Source organism: Geotrypetes seraphini, chromosome 4, assembly GCF_902459505.1.
Source record: "Geotrypetes seraphini chromosome 4, aGeoSer1.1, whole genome shotgun sequence".
Taxonomy (NCBI): Eukaryota; Metazoa; Chordata; class Amphibia; order Gymnophiona; family Dermophiidae; genus Geotrypetes; species Geotrypetes seraphini.
Window position 1 is genome coordinate 278,416,084 of NC_047087.1, and position 20,275 is coordinate 278,436,358.

The 20,275-nt window shown below is 42.6% G+C and overlaps 1 protein-coding gene across 2 annotated transcripts in view; it reads right to left on the reverse strand.

The window, feature by feature from the left end:
* Positions 1-20,275, reverse strand: part of EDRF1 (erythroid differentiation regulatory factor 1) — a 155,904-nt gene that overhangs the window by 134,268 nt on the left and 1,361 nt on the right. For both annotated transcript variants that reach the window (XM_033942621.1, XM_033942623.1), the window contains exons 2-4: positions 10,986-11,185; positions 10,342-10,408; positions 1,886-2,011 (exon numbers count right to left, since the gene is read on the reverse strand). In XM_033942621.1, the coding sequence (XP_033798512.1) occupies positions 1,886-2,011; positions 10,342-10,408; positions 10,986-11,185 (393 nt within the window). The remainder of the gene's footprint in view (positions 1-1,885; positions 2,012-10,341; positions 10,409-10,985; positions 11,186-20,275) is intronic.

The following is a 20,275-nucleotide window of genomic DNA, read 5'->3' on the forward strand; positions in this document are numbered from 1 at the left end:
AGTTCATGTCCACAGAGGACAATTTGGAACTGCTAAAGCTGCCCTGAGGATGTGCTGAATGCAGCATTTGGAAACGATTTGAATTCAGTGTTGCACTGGGGTTAAGAATATGCTGGGTAGTTTCTTCCTTGGTCCCGGTTGCAGCTGAAAAAGCATCACTTATAGGAAAATCTGCTAGAGAGTGAGTTGATTGGCTGGTACTAAGAGCTGAGGATGACTGCAAAAGACCATTAGCGTGCTGTGATCGGTCGGGTGGGGGCTGCTGGACCGCACACTGGAAGGAGGGAGTGAAAGTGAAAAGGATTCTGGGCCAAGGGGATGAAGAGGGAAAGAAAAACCCACAGCAGGAAAGAAAGGGGAGGACAGGCAGGTGAGCCAGATGCAGGAAGCACGGGGGGGGGGGGGGGGGAAGAAAGAGGGAAAAAAGCTAGATGGGGTTGAAAAGAAGAGACACACTGGTATGGAAGAGTAAGATAGGGGAAATCTGGACACAGGAAGGTAACAGAAAGAGGGGAAATTATGTGCATGGGGCATACAGACAGAGACATAAAGGGGACATGCCATGGGGATGGTATATGGACACGGGGGGGTGGGGGGCAATGCCAGATACATAGGGGAGATATTAGAAATGGGGAAAATAGGAACACAGAAGCGAGATGGTTTGTGGGGATAGGACAGGGACCGAGCTCTCAGGCTCCAGCGGCTTGCACAAATTACATTGTAAAGTGCCACGAAAATAAGAGAGAGGGAGGTAGATAGATAGGCCACGCAAGAGGAGCTGAAGGGTGGTAGAAAGGAACAGATGGTAAAGGAGGGAGGGAAGGGTGGTGGTGGAAAGGAATAGAACAGACATTGAAAGAGGGTAGAGAGGAACAGACCCTGAAAGGAAATGTGGAAGACAGAGTGGGGAGAAGACGCTGGAAGGGAAGAAGACAGATGCCAGACTATGGGGGAGCGGAGGGAAGAAGATGGGTGCTAGACCAATTGGGGGGGGGTGAAGGGAGAGGCACAGTAACAGCAAATGGAAGACGCAGAGAGAAAACACACAGTGGATGGAAGGAATTGAATGAGAAGATGTGGAAAGCAGAAACCAGACAACAAAGGTAGAAAAAAAATTCTATTTTTTTTTTTGCTTTAGGATAAAGTAGTATATTAGTTGTGTTGATAAAAATTTATAAACAAAGCCCTGCCAGCTGAACATCTCTTTCTCTAGTTCAGCAGGAACTTTGATTTATAAGAAAGGAATAAGCTAAATATTACAGTACTAAGGCTTATATGGATGCTGCGGGGACGGTGACGGGGCGTGAATGGGATGACAGTGGCGGTGACGGGGCGGTGAAAGGGATGGCGGTGACAGGGTGGTGGTGGGAACGGCGGTGACGGGGCGGTGCAGAGGATGGTGGGCCGGGGACGGGGCGGTGACGGGGACAGATTTTTTCCCCGTGTCATTCTCTATTATAAACAGCAAGAATAACAGTAAAAAGGGTTGAACTTCATGGTTTCTGCATTTCTTTAAGTCAGTTTAATAAAAATAAATAATTAAACATTATAGTATTCTGCAGAGGGGCTACATTTACTATAATTGCTCAAGCTGTAATATGTTTAAAGTAGTGTTAAACCAAGTTCTGGATTTTAATTAAGTTCTTTGCAAGTTTCAAAGCAGTCCATCACTATCCTAAGAAGAAAGCTACACTAGATAAGCGGGAAGGAAATGATCTTTATTTTACCCTATTACTATTGCCAATTAATGCTTGTTTCAAAATAATAGAGTCCTACACAACCATCACTGGCACACATCACAGTCATATAAAGTGTTAGCAAGCTTAACCCTCAGAAGACAATGTACAATGACAATTTATTTTTTTAATGAAATGAAATGCTTAACCTGAGATGACCTCATGAAGAGCTCTTGAATATCCAGCTCGTCAAGTAGGAGAGTTCGCCCAATGCGGTGCACAGCCATGCTTACATGGGACTTGCTATAGGGGATCTTCAGAAGTTTTTTTATGTTCTTTGGGATTAGCATAATAAAATAAGAAAGAAAATCAGCATTAATAGTACATAAAACAAAGCAGATCATGACATCAGATGAGCTGCAACTTTATCAACAACAATCTGGATTCCTAGCAATCCAATAAGCTTCATTCATAACAAGGACTAAGAGCAGATGGAAAATTATGTCTTACCAGATAATTTTTTCTTTTAGTCATAGAAGATGAATCCAGAAACTTATGGATTGTGACCATCTACCAGCAGGTGGAGCTAGAGCTCAGAACTGAACTCAACCATTAAGACAGTAAGGCTCCTGGTGATTCAATATTTCCCATAATAAAGTAGAAGGTAAAGAAAACAAATAGACTTCTCCTTCCCCACAAAACAGAACTAGTAAAAACAATTCAAAACAGAGAAACCAACATAGGAAACCACATAGTCACTTACTAAGGGAGGGTTTCTGGATTCATCTGCTATGACTAAAATAAAGAAAATTATCTGCTCTGATGCTAAGGAAACCATAACAAAAAATTAGGTTCTTACCTTTGCTAATCTTCTTTCTTGTAAATCCACACTGTTCCTGGACAAGTGGGTTATGCAACTATGGTCACCAGACAGCTTGTAGGAAGCTTCATTTACATAATGATTTCAGCCCCTCCCCTCTTACCTCGAGTGCCCTCAAGAATCTAGTGTGTCTACAAGCAGACAGTCCTGTGAAACCAATAGTGATGGGATCTCAATATTGTCTAAATATATGCTGGCTGGCCGGTGCACCAAACTCTGATGAGGAAGTATATAAAAGTATTGGTAGTAATCCAGAAATACTTACAAGATCTCTGCATCTATTCTCACTAATTTCCCCATCTATCCCCCACCCCTACCCCATTATCTGAGGTATCAGTCCAGGACCCCTAGCCTGTTTAATCAACCCGGCGAGCAACTTACTGCTTTTCTTCTCATGAAGGTAAAGTTGATATTTATAATATTGGGCAAATCTAAGTGCCCCGGCATGAATATGCTCATTCAGGGTGACTTGCAAGGCCAGCAATTTAGCCTTACATTGAGCGGAATGGTCAAGGCTGTGTAAACAACGCTCTTTGAGATTCTATGTTGAAACAATTTCATTAAACAAGCAGGAAAAAAAAAAAACAGCAGCAAACACAAGTGTTTTTCATTAGAATACAGAACAATTCCTTTCCCAATTACCCTTATCATGGAGAGCGAGGCAATTATTCAGCAGTAAAAGCACCACATAAGCTTAACAGTTGTCAGCAACCTAAATTACTTATCTCAAGAAAAATCCCCCAATATTTTACCCCTATCCACACCCATACCCAAAGGTCTGCTAGTCTGCTAATAAAGTCCTCCCAGTTAAGTACCCCAGGTCCCTTCACAACCCCTCCCCCCTACCCCGCATTTACATCTTGTTTAACAGTAGACTATGTCCTTTCTGGGATGAAATTCTTACGTATGAGTGGATATCCTTTTATGAGAACCCTTGGCTTCTTTGGCCTCCCAGCTCGCCAGGGTGTGGAGGAACACAAACCAATGCCAAATATTAGGAGATTCTAGTGTAGTCCAATGCTGCAATATACATTTTCTAGCTACTAAGCACATTTTACGGCACAGCAATCTGGACTCTTTAGCCCACTTTCCAAAAGCTCCTGGTACATCTGGCATCAACTGATATACAGCTCTGAGATTAAAATCCTCATATCAGGGTACCAGGGAAAGGCAGAAGACTGGGAAGTGCACTCCACAAAGCCAGGAGGAAAAAGTGGACCAAGTCAGCTCAGTGACCAAATTCAACTCCTGCAGAGGCTCAGAAATAAGATCTGGCAAAGCCACTCCTGAGGACTCCAAAGAGCCAGAATACAGTCCTTGATCTCCTGTGCCTGGAAGCGCTACGCTGGAGACTATCATTATCCGAAGGATCACCCAGATCATGATCAGGCAGTGCTAGAACAGTGGCAGACTGAGAAAAAAATATGTGTCCATAGAAGTAACGCCGCTTAGAGACAGATCAGAGGTGGAGTGGGACTATACAGGGAAAGAACGGATTTCACAAATATGCCATAAAGTCTGAGAAGGCCTCTGGCTCCTGGGATGCAGAGTCACTGAGATGACGGAAGAATATGGTTCCGAGACTGCAGAGGGTCTGAAGTCTTACACACGAAACCAGCAGCCGTGCCGAGCTCCGAAAACAAAATAAGCTGCCCCACCAGGCTAGCCGAGCATTTACTCACCTGCTGAATCAAGGAAGAGGCTAAACCTTGTGCTGCCGCCACTCCTGGCAGCACCACACGACATGGTGCAAAAACACTCCAAAAGCACCAGATCTGCATAATCCTGGCAAGAATCCACATTAGGAGAGCCCAAGAACTCCATCCCAACAAGTTTGGAGGCAAAGATTGCAATTTTGGAAAAGCAGGAAGCTTTTGAAAAAAAGATCACTAAAAATCCAAGATGGGTGCCACTAAGAAATTGAAGCCAAAAATTGAGATTTTTCATATATAGTAAACATCAAAAATTGTGATTTTAGGATTTTTCAGGAGAGACATACAGAAACCTTCAAAACTGCAAACATCCCCCCCACCCCCGATTTACCTCATAGACTGTGACAGCCTTTACTCACTGTGACCTATGCTGAAATGCTGGAAATGTGCTGCAGCCTGCCACAGCTCTTACAGTAGCTGGAATCAGAAAACCACTGCCTCATGCTTAGAATGCCTCCATGATACTGATCTTCAGGTTGCCAGTTAGGCACCATGCCTGACAGCACCTCTACCCCTTCGGACCGACAGATGCACTCAGGAATGGGCAGAGGCACGGAACACAGCCGGCATTCTGCGAGACACCGTCGAATCTACTAGGTATGCCCAACAGCCTGTGCCGAATGTCGTCCAGCAGTAGGAGAAACAGGCTGGCTAACAGGTACCAACTGGGATTGGCCTGTCAGCTGCAGACAAAAGTCTGTATGTTCTCCAAACAGGCAGAGCTGAATAAACACTCCAAGCAGAAGAAATCCCGAAAAAACACTGAATAAATAAAAAGGAGGGAGCAGAACAAACGCATTCCTGCTGGCATGCATGCAGAAGGGGAAAAAAAACTGTAGGTGGAGCTAGAGAGCACAGTGAAGTACAGCAGTCACAGAGAAAAAAATCCAGATTGGATTCCTTCTGCATAAGGCACACAGCAATTGGGATACTAACCACTTGTCTAGAATGTCTCCCCTATTGCACTGGAATTAAGTATTAATAATTCCAAAAGATTAACCAACAAATAACTAGTACCTACTGCAAATCTTGGACACAATAGGTATCACTGATAAGGTATACTCATGGTTTGAAGGATTCTTCAAATCCAGAACCTACAGAGTAAAGTCAAACAAAGAAAAATCAGAACCTTGGTCCAACCCCTACGGTATACCTCAAGGATCCCCACTGTCCCCCATTTTCTTCAATCTCTATACTGCCTCCCTCGGTGCCTGCCTGGACAAACTAGGCCTAACCTCATATAGCTATGCTGTTGACATCACCATTCTCATACCTTTTGATCAACCAAAGTCCTCTATGACAGGCACACTACACCAAACTCTAGAAACGATAGTAACATGGATGAGATCATAAACTGAAACTGAACCCAGACAAACCAAAATTCATCCTCCTCGAAAATAACAAAGTCCCAACCATAACCAATATAGAAATCAACTCAATCAACTACCCCATTCAACCCACCCTAAAACTACTAGGAATGACGATAGATAGATGCTGCACCATGCAACCGCAAATCAATAAAACAATACAGAAATAATTTGCAGTTATGAGAAACTTAAGACAAGTTTGAAAATTCTTTGATGGAACACAATTCCGGCTCTTGGTACAATCACTAGACCTAGGTCTTTTAGACCAATGGTTCCCAACCCTGTCCTTGAGGACCACCAGGCCAGTCGGGTTTTCAAGATAGCCCTAATGAATATATATGAGAGAGATCTGCATATAATGGAGGTGCCAGGCATGCAAACCTGCTCCATGCATATTCATTAGGGCTATCCTGAAAACCTGACTGGCCTGGTGGTCCTCCAGGACAGGGTTGGGAACCACTGCTTTAGACTATTGCAACATTCTTTACCTCCCCTGCCCAGCAACAATGATAAAACAACTATAAACAATCCAAAACACAGCACCGAGACTTATCTATTCATTAAGGAAACATGACCACATCACAGAGACATACCTCAACTCACACTGGCTTCCAATCCCGGCAAGAATACTATTCAAATTCTACTGTCTACTATTTAAAACCATAAACGGCGACAGCCCACCCTACCTAAACAACCGTCTCATCCAAACTACATCAGCTAGACATAGGAAAACTCACACTCTATTCACTTACCCTCCAATCAAAGAAGTCAAACGGAATAAACTATATGATGGCCTCCTAGCCACACAAGCAGCAAAACTCGACAACCAAATCTCCAATCTACTAATTATGACCCCAGACTACAAAACATTCAGAAAAGAAATAAAGACTCTACTCTTCAAGAAATTCCTGCAAACGACTTAATACCGCTAGCTCCTTCCCACTACCTTCCTGATTCCCCAAAGCACCTCATCTACTCCGTATCTCTTCTAGAAATTACCAGATATCTTCTTCATGTAATACCTTTTTTGTAATCCTTTTGTAATCCGCCTTGAATTGCAAGGCAATGGCAGAATAGAAATCTCTAATGAAATGTAATATGCCTTCAGGAGCTTGAAGCAGAGGACTCCTTTTGCAGTATAAATACATGGGACTTGCCTTTGAAGAATATTTTTAAGCAGGCAGGATACATCAATGCAAACTGGATGTGCTCATTGTACAGTTCAGCACATATGAAGTACAGGCCTTATGCTGAGTAGCAACACGTGTTGAAAAATCTTGAAAGAAACAATACAGTCTTATTTTCGTAAAGCATCATGCCTTGGGTATGAATCGCCCAAAGTATTTCCATTTTATGTACGTAATTCAAAAGTTTTAGAATTACTAATCTAGGTCTCTCTGAATAAGTGCACTTTGGGCCTAATCAATGTGCCCTCTCTATAGGTTCGCCATGGACTGAAGCTGCAACATGCTTTCAAGCCAATCTTTGCACACATTTCGGCATCTGCTTAAGACTCTGGAAAGCCCACCAATCTTAAATTCCCACATCCGGACCTGTTCTCAAGGTCATTAAGTTTATCTTCTAGTGTTCACATCTTCGTTTTAAGATCCGTGTTAGTGGTCATTAATTGTTGCACCAAATCCTCCAAGTCTATACTCTCTAGTACCACGCAGCAAATTCTCCTTTCAAGGATTCCAAATGACCGTCAACAACATCCAATGTGTCTTATCTGTTGCACTCTTTTAGCCAAAGGGAATTCAATGACACTTCAAACCTCCGTAATGATTTATTGTATCCACACGGAGCATACTTTTGACAACTCGGGTTTATCTGAGTTGGCTATCTTAGCATCCTGTGATCTCGCCTTTTCTCTCTTTTAGTAGAGATTTCACCAACATATCCTTTCTTACAGTCCTGCAAACAGTACTCTGACCAACTTCCAATTATGGCAAGTTATAGTAATGCTTTCAAAATACAGGGGATTATAAAGAAGGTACCGTACATACTCAAATGTAAACCACGATTTTTGAGCAAAAAAAAATCCCAAAAACGGGAGCCTCAGTTTACATTTGAGTCTCCTTTTATGATGCTGCTTTTTTCCTCCCGTCCCCAACCGATGACCAATGCTGCTATTTTCCACTCCACACCACTGCTGATGCTCGACACTGCTATCCTCCACTCCCTCCAATGATCAGTACTGTTGTCCCCCTGATGACTGGCATTGCTATCTTACTCCCCCCCACCACGATGACCGGCACTATTCTCCACTACCTGCTCCCCCCGCCCCAGACTGACATGGCACTTTTATGAAGGTGCGCTAGCGGTTTTAGCACACACACCGGATTAGCGCACGCTAGCCGAAAATCTACCGCCTGCTCAAAAGGAGGCGGTAGTGACTAGCGCGCACTATTCCGCGTGTTTAGGCCCTAGCGCGCCTTTTTAAAAGGAGCTCTTAGTTCATGGACTCAAGAAACCGACACCGACATTCTGTGCTGGTGAAGGGCCTTAAGTATCTGCAAGTGCTCAAGGCCTGCTGGCTCCCACTTTCTCCTGGATTCTTGAAGGGAGTCCAGCAAGCCTTAAGCACCTACAGATGCTGAAGGCCCTTCACCAGCACAGAGTGCCGGATCAGCTTCCTGAGTTCCGGAACTGTAAGTGTGATGTTGGGCTGGAGCAGGTAGTGAAGGACAAAAGTGCCTAAAAGCCACTGTTCTTAGATTCTCCAGTGCTGTCGTGGCCTCCTCTGTACTGTTCTTTTGCCGCGGTCCACCCCACTTTGAAGCAACTTCCTATTTCCGCTTCAGTGGACCATAGCAAAGAACACTGCAGAGATGGCCACGGGCAGTGTAAGAGAACTGCTCCCGCGCTGGTAACCTCTTTGCAGTTTTTGTGGGTAGGGGTGCTACAAAACTGTTTGGGGAGAACATTTGGTAGAACTGGGGGAGGTGGGGAGAAATGCTGAATGGGAGGGGCAGAGGAGAGGAAGGAGATGGTGGCACATGGACAGAGGGACAGGAAAGAGGAGGAAAGAGATGGTGCTCACGGATGGAGGAGGGGGAAAGGAGCTGGAAAGTTAGATCTGAGATGGAGGCAGAAAAACAGAAGAAAACTGAATATGAAAATCACTGCCAAAGATGAACGTAGTGCAAGAGGTGAAGGAGCGGAAAGAAACAGCAAATGCATAAGGAGGCCTTGGAAACAGAGCAAAGAGGGAGCAAGACGATCAGAAAAATAAAATCGCCAGATAAAAAAGGTAAGAAAAATGTTTTTGTTTTCAATTTAGTGATTGAAATAGTCAATTTTGAAAATTTACATCTGTTTTTATGATTTGAATTCTTCAGGAAGAAATGCATTTATTTTTATTTCTTTTGTGGTGTACTGTCTGGCATATTAGGGTTTCGTTTGTTTACAATAGTACTTTTAATTTGTGGGTTTGTATTTGAAAAGGGTTTTTCTGTTTTCTGTATGTGTGACTAAGGCCAGATGTTCTGGTGGGGATAGAAGTCCAGAAACTAGTTGGCATCATGTCCCCAAGTAGGAAGATATTTGTCAACTCTTCTTCAGGTTTTTTAGATTTGAAACAGCCCCAACTGAAAAATTAGTGATTACTTACGACATACACATACCCAAATTTCTAATCTCGGTTTATATTCAAATCAACAATTTTTCCTCCTTGGGGGGGGAAGGTTACATTGGTTTATATTCAGCTTAGTTTATGTACATACGGTATTTAGAGATCGAGGGTCCAGCAGCTTGACTTCTCCACATCCGCTTCTTCAGCATGGCATTGTGTGTCCCCCTTTTTATTTTATGTATGGATTTATGTCTTTGTGTTTTAACATCAATAATCGTACCATACTGATTTAAATTGTACATTTTTAATCTGCCTAGAAATTATATGATAATGCAGTATATAAATAAAGAAATAAAAATAGAAGAGTTGGCATTGATGATTTGATGTACCAACGCCATAGCCCTGTGTCTCAGACACTATGGCATTTTCATGACACAAAAACTGACCTAGCAGCAGCTACAGATGGCAGGACACACCATAAAACAAGGTTTGATATTAAACATATTGGGACCCAAGACTGAAATTTGGGAGGAGGCCCCCATTGGTATATTGTTCCTTCCTTGGCTTCAGAACAGAAGCCCAAAGGGAATTGCCCAAATGCCCTATCCCTAAAACAGACACTGCATTGCCTCCATTATCAAGCCTGGAAAAAATGCATTTACTAAAACTAAAGCATGTCTTTCCATTTTTATGACTGATTATTTTCAGTTATTGCTGAAATACAAACAACCTGGTGATAGAATTGCCAAGTAATTCTCATTTGACAGCTGCCTCCTACATACATCCAAATTTATACTTATAGCTACTAAATGCAGAACACATTCACAAACTACTGTACCAATATGCTCCTATTAACCCCCCCCCTCTTTTACAAAACCCTGATAGCGTTTTTTTAAGTGCAGGCCACTGCACTGAATGCTCTGCGCTGCTCCCGACACTCAGAGTTCCTATGAGTTCGCATTCAACGCGGTGGCCTGCACTAAAAACCGCAATCGTGGTTTTGTAAAAAGAGGGGGAAAATTTCACATTTTTCAGAATCCTAGGAAGCAATGTTCTCATATATGAGTTTCAAGCTTTTGCTATCATAGAGGTCCTTTATGAGCACAAATACCTCAAGGTATTAAAAACATACCTCAGAATCCGAGACAACATCAACGTCATTTCCCACAGAATCAATGAAATCATATGCCATTCCAAAGCTTTAAAAATAACAAAAAATAAAAAGTTATGCATAGAAAGGCAAGTCAAAAATGGGTCAAAGTATCATGCTGTAGGTGATTTTGGTCTTTGAAATTATCTATTTAAAAAATTTCAAATCAAAATGTGAAACTTTTACTAAGCTGCATTATGCATTATTGTGCATGAATAGCTTAAAATGCCGTACCGTGGAAATCAGTAACAGCCAAATCTGCATGTGCTAACAGCATGTTCCTGTCCTAAACCGTGCAGCTACACTAACTTGTTAGCACTGAATTACCACATGAATCCTTGTCACCCACAAAATGGGTGGCATTAAGTTCTTAAATGATAATTTTATTTAGTGGCCACAACCTTTAAATAAAAGCTAAGAATTTTTATGGGTCAGAATCTATCTGGTAGGTGCAAGCAGAAATTTCCCACACTGTACTTGCAGAAGTGCATTTTATCAAAAGAATTACACCTTAATTACTACTGTATGGTCTTTTCCCCAAAAAAAGATGACTGTGATAGATATTTGATAAAGGGTTTTGCACATCTTGGGTACAAAATTTCATTCCAAAGATAATCATGTTTTACCTTGAAAATGGTTTGCTCTTCTTGCTGGAACCAAGTATAGTTGGTCCCAGTTTTGCATTTTCACGTAACCAGTTGGCAGGTGGCAGCTTCAAGTCCGTCTTTTCCTGAAGACGTGAAAATGCGGCTGGAGGTGGAGCAGATGAATATTTTACCACCGCACTACTTTTCACTTCGCTGCCTCCAAGAAACATCAAAGATTCCTAGGTTGCACAGCAGAAACAAATCAATTCTAAAAACAAATACCTTCTAAAAGCCATTTTAGGTACTGATGTAATCACATCATGTTAAAACTGATATGGTAATGAAACTAATAATATGCACATGACCAGAATAATGATGTCAGCTAAAGAAACTCGGATCTTGTGAAAAACTCAATATTATTTAAAGTACACTTTCACAAGAAAAATATATAAAATGTCAAGTGGAACCTACACAGCACAGCTTAGGTTTAGATGTAATGTGCAATAAACAATGGAGGAAAAAGCCTCAGACTAGGACCCTCCCATCTCCACAAAGGTGGTTGACAGGTGGTTAGGAATTAACCTCATTGGCAAAAAACCTCCGTTGCACTCCAGAAAGTAAAAATCTTAAGCAGAGCTGTTAGTGCTGAATGATAGGAGAAATAACTTTCAACTTATCTTCTGTTGATCGGTACACCAACGGTGGCCAGCGTTTCACAAGTCTGCTCTTTCAGGGTGTAATGTATCCGATCAAGCTTCAATTGGGACGCCAAAATGCATCTCCTGATGTACATTACATCCAAACGATGTCAGGTCAAAACCGCGGAAGACAAAGGCGCGCGCCAACAACTGAGCGCAGCGCGGAGGCGCGCGCCAAAGAAAATAACTGTTTTTAGGGGCTCCGACGGGGGTGTGTGGGGGGGATCCCCCCACTTTACTTTATACAGATCGCGCCGCGTTGTGGGGGCGTTGTGGGGGGTTTCGGGGTTGTAACCCCCCCCCACATTTTACTGAAAACTTTACTTTTTCCCTAAAAACAGGGAAAAAGTTACATTTACAGTATAATGAGGGGGGTTACAACCCCCCAAACCACCCACAACGCCGCCGCGATCTGTATTAAGTAAAGTGGGGGGGGGGCTCCCCAACAAAAAAACCCCGTCGGAGCCCCTAAAAACTGTCATTTTCTTCGGCGCGCACCTCCGTCTTGCGCTCAGTTGTCAGCGCGCGCTTTTGTCTTCCGCGGTTTTGTCTATGAACCCATCCAAACCTAAGCTGTGCTGTGTAGATTCCACTTGACATTTTATATATTTTTCTTGTGAAAGTGTACTTTAAATAACAGAATAATGATGTCATACACTGCAGCTCATGTTTCTCTGTGTTAACTAGCACAAAGCGAAAGGGCCATTTGACAAAGAGAACATCAAGTTTCAAGTTTATTTAAAATTTCTTATACCGCCCAATCAAGCTCTCTAGGCGGTGTACAAAAAGCAGTTACTTACCGTAACAGTTGTTATCCAGGGACAGCAGGCAGATATTCTCACAACCCACCCTCCTCCCCTGGTTGGCTTCTTAGCTAGTTATCTGAACTGAGGTACCTCACAGGAGACGCGCGTCCTGACTCGGGCGGGAAGGCACTCACGCATGCGCAGTGCAGCACTCGTAAGCTCTTACAAAGATCTTCAAGCAAGTCTGCTTGCAAGGCTGTCCGCTGTGGGGCTCCGTCGGTGACGTCACCCACATGTTGAGAATATGCTGCCTGCTTGTCCTGGGATAAACGCCAAAACAATGCGCCAATTAACATACAATTTAAACAAAAACAAACCAGGGGAAATGACATTTTTTTTTAAAGACATTGATGAACGGGAACAAAAGGGAAGAAGGGTTAGAATTACAATTGATAGAAATAAAGGAAACACTCAAGGGAAAGAATAACAAAGGGAGGGGGAACTGAAGGTGGAAACCTTTCTTGAATCCAAGTCGTCCTTAAAAGGACAGTTTAAGTTACAAAAGCATCAAGGAAGAGAAATGTCTTTAACTGCATCTTAAAATTGGCAAGAGTTGTTTTTTCGCGTAAATAATTTGGGATACTGTTCCAAAGAGATGGGGCACTAACCGAGAACATTGTAGCCCTCATTGTACTGATATGTTTCAATGAGGGAATGGTAAGAAGGTTGTAAGCTATAGATCTTAAGGTCCTAGTTTGATTATATGGGAAAGTAAGTAATTTATAAATTCTGGCTGGTTATTTGCTCTGATTTTAAAAGTTAGTAGGAGATGCTCTATTGGTAACCAGTGAGCATCCCCCATAGACTCCCAAACAGGCCTCTGTGGCCTTCTCTAGCTCCCTTTCTGTTAGTCTATATCAGTGTTTTTCAACCTTTTTACACCTATGGAACGGCAGAAATAAAATAATTATTCTGTGGATTGGTCCGTGAACCAGCGGTTGAAGAACACTGGGCTAAGTTGTGGGCCAGACCCTGCCCATCTCTACCCAATCTCCACTCCAGACACTGCCCCCATAATAGTACTAATTGCACCTTGCACGTCCCGTGCCTCATCTGGAAGCCTTCCCTCTGACGTTGCAATGTCAGAGAGAAGGCTTCCGGTTCAGGCGCAGTTTGCCCGTGGCTTTGTGCACTGAATCAGTTAGGAAGAGGGAGCTGGCTCGAAGATAATGCCGCATCGATCGCACCATGGACCGGCAGTTGAAGAACACTGTTTTGGGCCTGATGCATGTGCTGGCCCTGTGGACCGGCAGGAAATTTCTGTGGACCGGCACTGGTCCATGGAAGAACACTGGTCTATATAATAACAAAACATAACAGAAGCTGATGACTTTCTTATACTCTGTGCCACAAGAAGGGCTTCCTATTTCTGTCCTTGCTGCGGAACTGGATGGTTCTTTCGAATTATCACATAATTGAACTGGTCCCCACAAGCCAGAGAGATACTGGTAGAAGTGAGTAGCTGCAGAAAATGAAACCCCTTCCTCTACTACTTATTTCTATAGCACTACTGCAGGGGTGTCCAATGTCGGTCCTCGAGGGCCGCAATCCAGTCGGGTTTTCAGGATTTCCCCAATGACTATGCATTGAAAGCAGTGCATGCACATAGATCTCATGCACAATTATTGGGGAAATCCTGAAAACCCGACTGGATTGCGGCCCTTGAGGACCGACATTGGACACCCCTGCACTACTGGATGTATGCAACACTGTTCACATATGCAGATACACGTCATTTAATCCTACATTGCCTCAGGTACAAAAATATGTTCCTGTATATATGTAAACCACTTTGAATGTGTAACCACAAAAAGGCAATTCCCTTTTCATTGTTCTGTCTATGGTTGGCTCACATGTTTTGGAGGCTTTTTGTTTTGTCCCTGGGTCAGACCAAAGATCCATTTAGCCCAGTATCCTATTTCCAACAATGGCCAATCCAGGTCATAAGTACCTGGTAGAGTCCCAAAAAGTAGCAAGATTTCATGCTACTTAAACTTATGGATAAGCAATGGCTTCCCCCAGGTCTACCTTAAAAATGTATGGACTTTTCCTCCAGGTACTTATTCAAACCTATTTTAAACACAACTACATACCTTCTCGTCCTCTGCTGTCTGAATATCATATTTTATATACTGGGTCTTCAGGCAAGAGAGGAAAAGGATGTAGCCTAATGTGTTGGACTACTTCTGTCATACTCCAAGCGTAGGGGGGTGATCAGTGAAGGCAATGGGAAGGGAGCGCTGATAGTATTGGTAACGACAACAGTGGCAGAGAGTGAAGTGAGGAATGAACACAACAGGAGAAAAATATGATTGCATATGCTGCAAACAATGTTCCCTCTCATTTTTGGCATGCTATGTGTACAAAAGAGGATTTTTTGGTGCAACTTTTTATAAGCCGAGCTCAAATTTATGTGCTATAAGCCAAGTGTACCTCTGTAGTCAGCAGGTAAAATGCAAGTATCAGAATTTCAAGAGTGTTATTTAAGTAATTGTTTTAATTAAAATTCTGTATTGTTAATCAATCATCATTTATTTTAAATAATTAGGAAAAATGGTGCTGTAGGCATGATAGAGATGCAAGAGACAGAGAAACTCCAGCAGATTTTCACATAAAACCAGAAAGATAAGTGGTTCAAACTGAACCCTTATCCATATCTGCAATCCCTGGCGCAAGGACTGAGTGACAGGAATGCAATTTCAGATCCAGTAGTGTATAGTGTGACTACTGCGCTTTGCAAGCCATATCAATAAAGCCTTAATTTTCTTTCCTTTAGTCAAACCAGACGACTCCCTGCTCTTATTTGTGTCTCTATATCACTGAAGGAGAGTTTTTATTTTTGCCAATTTTTCTCTTGTTGAATAAATGCTTTTTGCATTACTTCAGCAACTGTTTTCCACTGCTTTGTTACAGTATCTAATACTAAATTGTCTGAGTTAAGACATACTGAAGCATAATTCTGTACTGTATCTCCATCTGCTGGTAGATGGATGCAAACCACAAATTATGGATTCATTTGATATGCATGACAAGGAAACCAAGAATAAATTCAGGCTAAGCTAGGTCAACAGAAGGCAATTTTGGTTCTCAAGAGACCCCCAAGTAGTTCAGGTTTTCAGGATATCCACAGTGAATATGCAAGAGATAGATTAGCCCAGAAGGAAGATACGGTGAGTTGCGGGCAAGAGTAAATTGCTTAACTGCAAAGAACAAATGCTGCCCTTCAAGAAAGAATAAAAGGACAACATAAAAATGAAGGAATGTAAAAGTTGCCCAGCGATTACCTTGCTGAAGTTCTTAAATCATCTGTTATGTCAAAATATACAGAGATAAGGTTCTTACCTTGATAATATCCAACAGACTGCCAAAACCCATCATTTCCTTCTCTACAATATCATCAGACTGTTCCTTTCTGAGCGCATTTCCAAGACCCTCATCACGTCTCACCTAGACTACTGCAACCTCCTCTCACTGGCCTTCCACTAAACCATCTCTTTCCCTTCAATTCATTCATATCTCAGCTGCATGCCTCATATTCCGTCAATGTCGCTATGCCCACATTACCCCTCTCCTCAGTTCACTTCATTGGCTTCCTATTCATTTCCACACACAGTTCAAACTCCTCTTACTGACTGACTGTATTCGCTCCGCAGCTCCTAAGTCCCCACAGTTTCAGTTTTCTCTCTCCCCACACTCTCCCTGGCTCTCTGCTCATCTGTACCCTTCTTCTCTACAGCCAACTCCAGACTCCGTCCCTTCTACCTTGCTACACTCAATACGTCAGGCTCCATCTCTGGCAGTATTCAAATCCAGACTCAAAACCCACTTCTTTGAAGATGCTTTCAATTCCAAACTCCAACCCACTTTCTAGGCACCAATATCTCTGTCTTATCATTCTCTCTGTAATTCCCCCACCTGAGCACAGTGCATTGATGCACCTTCTTGTCCATTTGCCTGTCTTGACTAGAAAGTAAGCTATTTTGAGCAGGGACTGTCTCTTCTGTGTTTTGATGTGCGGCACTGCATATGTCTAGTAGCGTTATAGAAATGATTAGAAGTAGTAGTACAATAGAATCCCAGTTAACCAGTATTCAATAACCGGCACTCTCAACCAACCGGCAAAAAAAAAAAAAAAAAAAATTGATGGCAAAAAAAAATTGTCTCCCACACTCCTCACCCAACAACCTCCAAAGTCATGCGCTTCTGATCAAACAACCCCCTTCCTCCAGCCCCCAAAGCACCAGAGTAGCAGTCACAAATCTCGCTCCCTCCAGTCCTCGAAGCAGCAGTGGCAGCCGGCCTTGACAATACCCCCTCCCTCCAGCCCCAAAGCAGCAGGCAGCCAGTCCTGGCAATCACCCTCCCTCCCTCAAGCCAGCCCCCAAAGCAGCAGGCAGCAAGCCCTGACAACCCCCCCCCCCCCCCCCCCCAGCCCACCCCCAAAGCAGCCAGTCCCGATAACCCCACTCCCTCCCCCCAGCCCCCGAAGCAGCAGGCAGCCAGTCTTGACAACCCACATCTCCCTCCCTCACTTACCCAAAGCAGTAGCAGCAAGTGAGCAGATGCAGCGCCATAAACAGGCTGCTTTCAGCCAGCCCTGGCAGGGCCTTTCCTCTGCCTCATCACTTCCAATGCGGCATGAGAGCTGGCATCATTGTGGCTTTCTGGCTAGCATTGCAGAGCTAGAACCAGAACCTTGGTTCCTCCAGTTCCCGGAAAATCTGTCTGGAACCTTGATAAGCTCTCTAGTTAGAGGATCCTGTTGACTACTGGCGAGAGCATCGTAACCCACAAAAAGATCCCCAGCTCTGGCTGCTCAGGGTCTGGTAAAGATCTTTGACAGCAATCTTGTACACTGGCCATAAGATCATTTCAACCCTTCCCAAATAGCATCTGTCCCCTGAACAGCCTGCTCAGCATTGCTTTAGAGCAGTGTATCGCAAACTGTGAACCGCAGCACACCAGTGTGACTCCTGAGATTTCAGGTGTGCCGCAGTACACTGGAGAAGAGGAGAGATGCCGGCGCCAGCTGACTATCTAGAGGACGTGCCATTCGCGAAGAGAGGCACGTCCTATAAGCAATCTCTCGACACCGGCATCCCTTTTCTCTGCCAGCCCTTCTCTCGGCGCAAGGCCCGCTTAAAGGGCCTTTGCGCATGCGTGTAACATCATCACGTCGACACTAGCATATTTATTTATTTATTAAAGAGCACAAAAACAGTATGAAAAATTAGAATTAGAAACAGTGTGAAGAATATAAAAAAAGAAAAAAAGAGATTAGAAGAGAATAGAGCCAGTGACGAGTGCTGCCACATTGTACTGCAGAAATCAACAAGCAGACAAGTGGCATTCTGAGATTCCCCTTGTGTCTTTTAAAAGTATTATAAGCTGCTTCATAAAGCATGATATAAATTTAAACAATATTTTGAAAAACCTTCGAGTAAAAGATTTAAGGCAAAGATTACCAAAACGCAACTGGTAAAACACACCATCTTTTGACCACAAAAGATCAGGCAAATGTGAACAATTAGGTGTTATAAAGCAGCAGAGAAACCAAATGAAGTATTGCTGTATTATATTTTCTGGTATGCACTATTTTTTGCCACATGAGTGGGGCCACAGTCTGTGTACAGGGGAGTTCTAGGGGTGTTTGGGGGAGCAGAGAGTAAGAGGATCATGGTAGAAGAGAAAGCTGTAAAGGGAGAAAGTGTCTGAAAATACTGAATGGATCAGAGTGTGTATAAAACTGTGTGGAGAGAGTGGAGGAATTAGCGGGGAGATGCAGGAACAGTGATGGATACAAAGAGGTATGGGGAGAGAAATCAGAGGAGAGACGGAGGGCATTAAGATCTGAGAATAGTATGAGCTGTCCGTGGATAAAGTAGCTAAGATAAGTCATGTAAAGAAAAACAATTCAATGCTCTCAATAGCTGGGGTGAAACTTTGGAATTAGGAGTGGTCGTGCTGTGGGAAACCAATTGTGGATAGAGGTAAACTAAGAACCCCATTTAATCTTTATGGGTGTGGAGATGTGAATGATTTAATGGTGAAGATTTGGGTAGATTTTTTATTAATTAACTTATTATTATTTTTAGGGATTTGTGCCCTGATGAAACATGTTGGCGATTGATCCCTTTGAATGGACCACTTTAGCTAAGTATTAGCTTCATATTTAAAACACAAGTTAAGTGAATTGAGAATACATTTCTACTTAAAATATTTATAAATATAAATGACCCGGTGAGGATTCAATGTTTAAATCCAACCACTATGAAAACTATTGGAGTGAGTGGATGGTGGCATTTCTGAGGGTCTGAAGAAAAATATTATTTGAGTGGATTTATAGGTAGTGGCCATTTCTAGACCACCATCCTCCAGGTTTAGATGACATTTATTCTCTCATTAAAATAACGTTTTGTAAACTTCCTGGGTATAAAATTATTCCTAGGATAAACATCATAAAATCTGTTTTACTATTTGAGATCTAGCTAGGTACAGTATTTGGGATCTGGGTTGGCCACTGTTGGAAAAAGGGCTTGATGGACCTTCAGTCTGTCCCAGTAGGGCAATTTTTATGTTCTTATGCTTCAGCAAATCGATTCAAAATCAGACAGCACTACTGTACACATTATATGCAAGTACCTGTCCATAGTGGGCTCACAATCTAAGTTTTGTAACTGGAGCAATGGAGAGTATTTGCTCAAAGTCACAAAAAGCTGCAATGGGAATCAAACCCAGTTTGCCAGGATCAAAGCACTATACAATATGCTACTCCTCCACATAACTGTAATTTATTACATAATATGCAAATACATTACAATACCACATTAAACTAGAAACTGTGCCTTTTAACTAAATGATCATCATACACTTTTAAGGACAAGATTTCACTTTGTCAAACTTTGGCCTCAATATATTAGCCAGTGGTTACCAAACCTGGTCCTGGAGGCACCCCAGCCAGTCAGGTTTTCAGGATAATTTGTATTAATTTGTACTGATTCATGTTGATTTGGGTTTATTTATTTCATATAACAGTTTTAGTGGATATGTTTTAGAAATGTTAATTTCTGTGATGCTCTCAAGCTCTGCCAGTGACGGATCTGTAAAGTGTGCTATGCTGGGAGTTGTATTAAGACCTGCACTAAAATATGACTTATCAGGCCATTTCACAGACTTTTCTATCTCTTAAAGATCTATCATATGAAGAAAGGCTGAACGAATTGCGGCTATACTCTCTCGAAGAGACATGATTGAGTTGTTTAAGTATGTCACTGGTCGCATCGAGGTAGAAGATGATATTTTCCTTCTTAGAGGACCCTCGGCCACAAGAGGACACCCGCTGAAAATAAAGGGCGGGAAGTTTCATGGTGACACTGAAAGAGTGGTTGACAGCTGAAATAAGCTCCCAGTACAGGTGGTCGAGGCCAGCAGCGTGCCAGATTTTAAGAACAGATGGGATGCTCATGTCGGATCTCTACGAGGGAAAAGGTCATCAGAGAGCGATTAACTAGGGGGGTCAATGGAGTGGGCAGACTTGATGGGCCTCGGCCTTTTTCTGCCATCACTTTCTATGTTTCTATGTTTCTGTCATTATTATTTCTATTTTTTATCTTTGATTTTTGATCTTGGAAATGTATTATATGCTATTACATATTTTTAGTTTATCAGGTACTTTAGCTAGATTGTGAGCCTTTGGGACAGATAGGGTAGGTTTTCTCAAGTACCTAATTTCATTTTAGTTTGATACATTGTAAACCGTTTAGGTCAGTAAAATGCAGGAGCGGTATATCGAATCTTAAATAAACATATCCACAGTGAATATTTG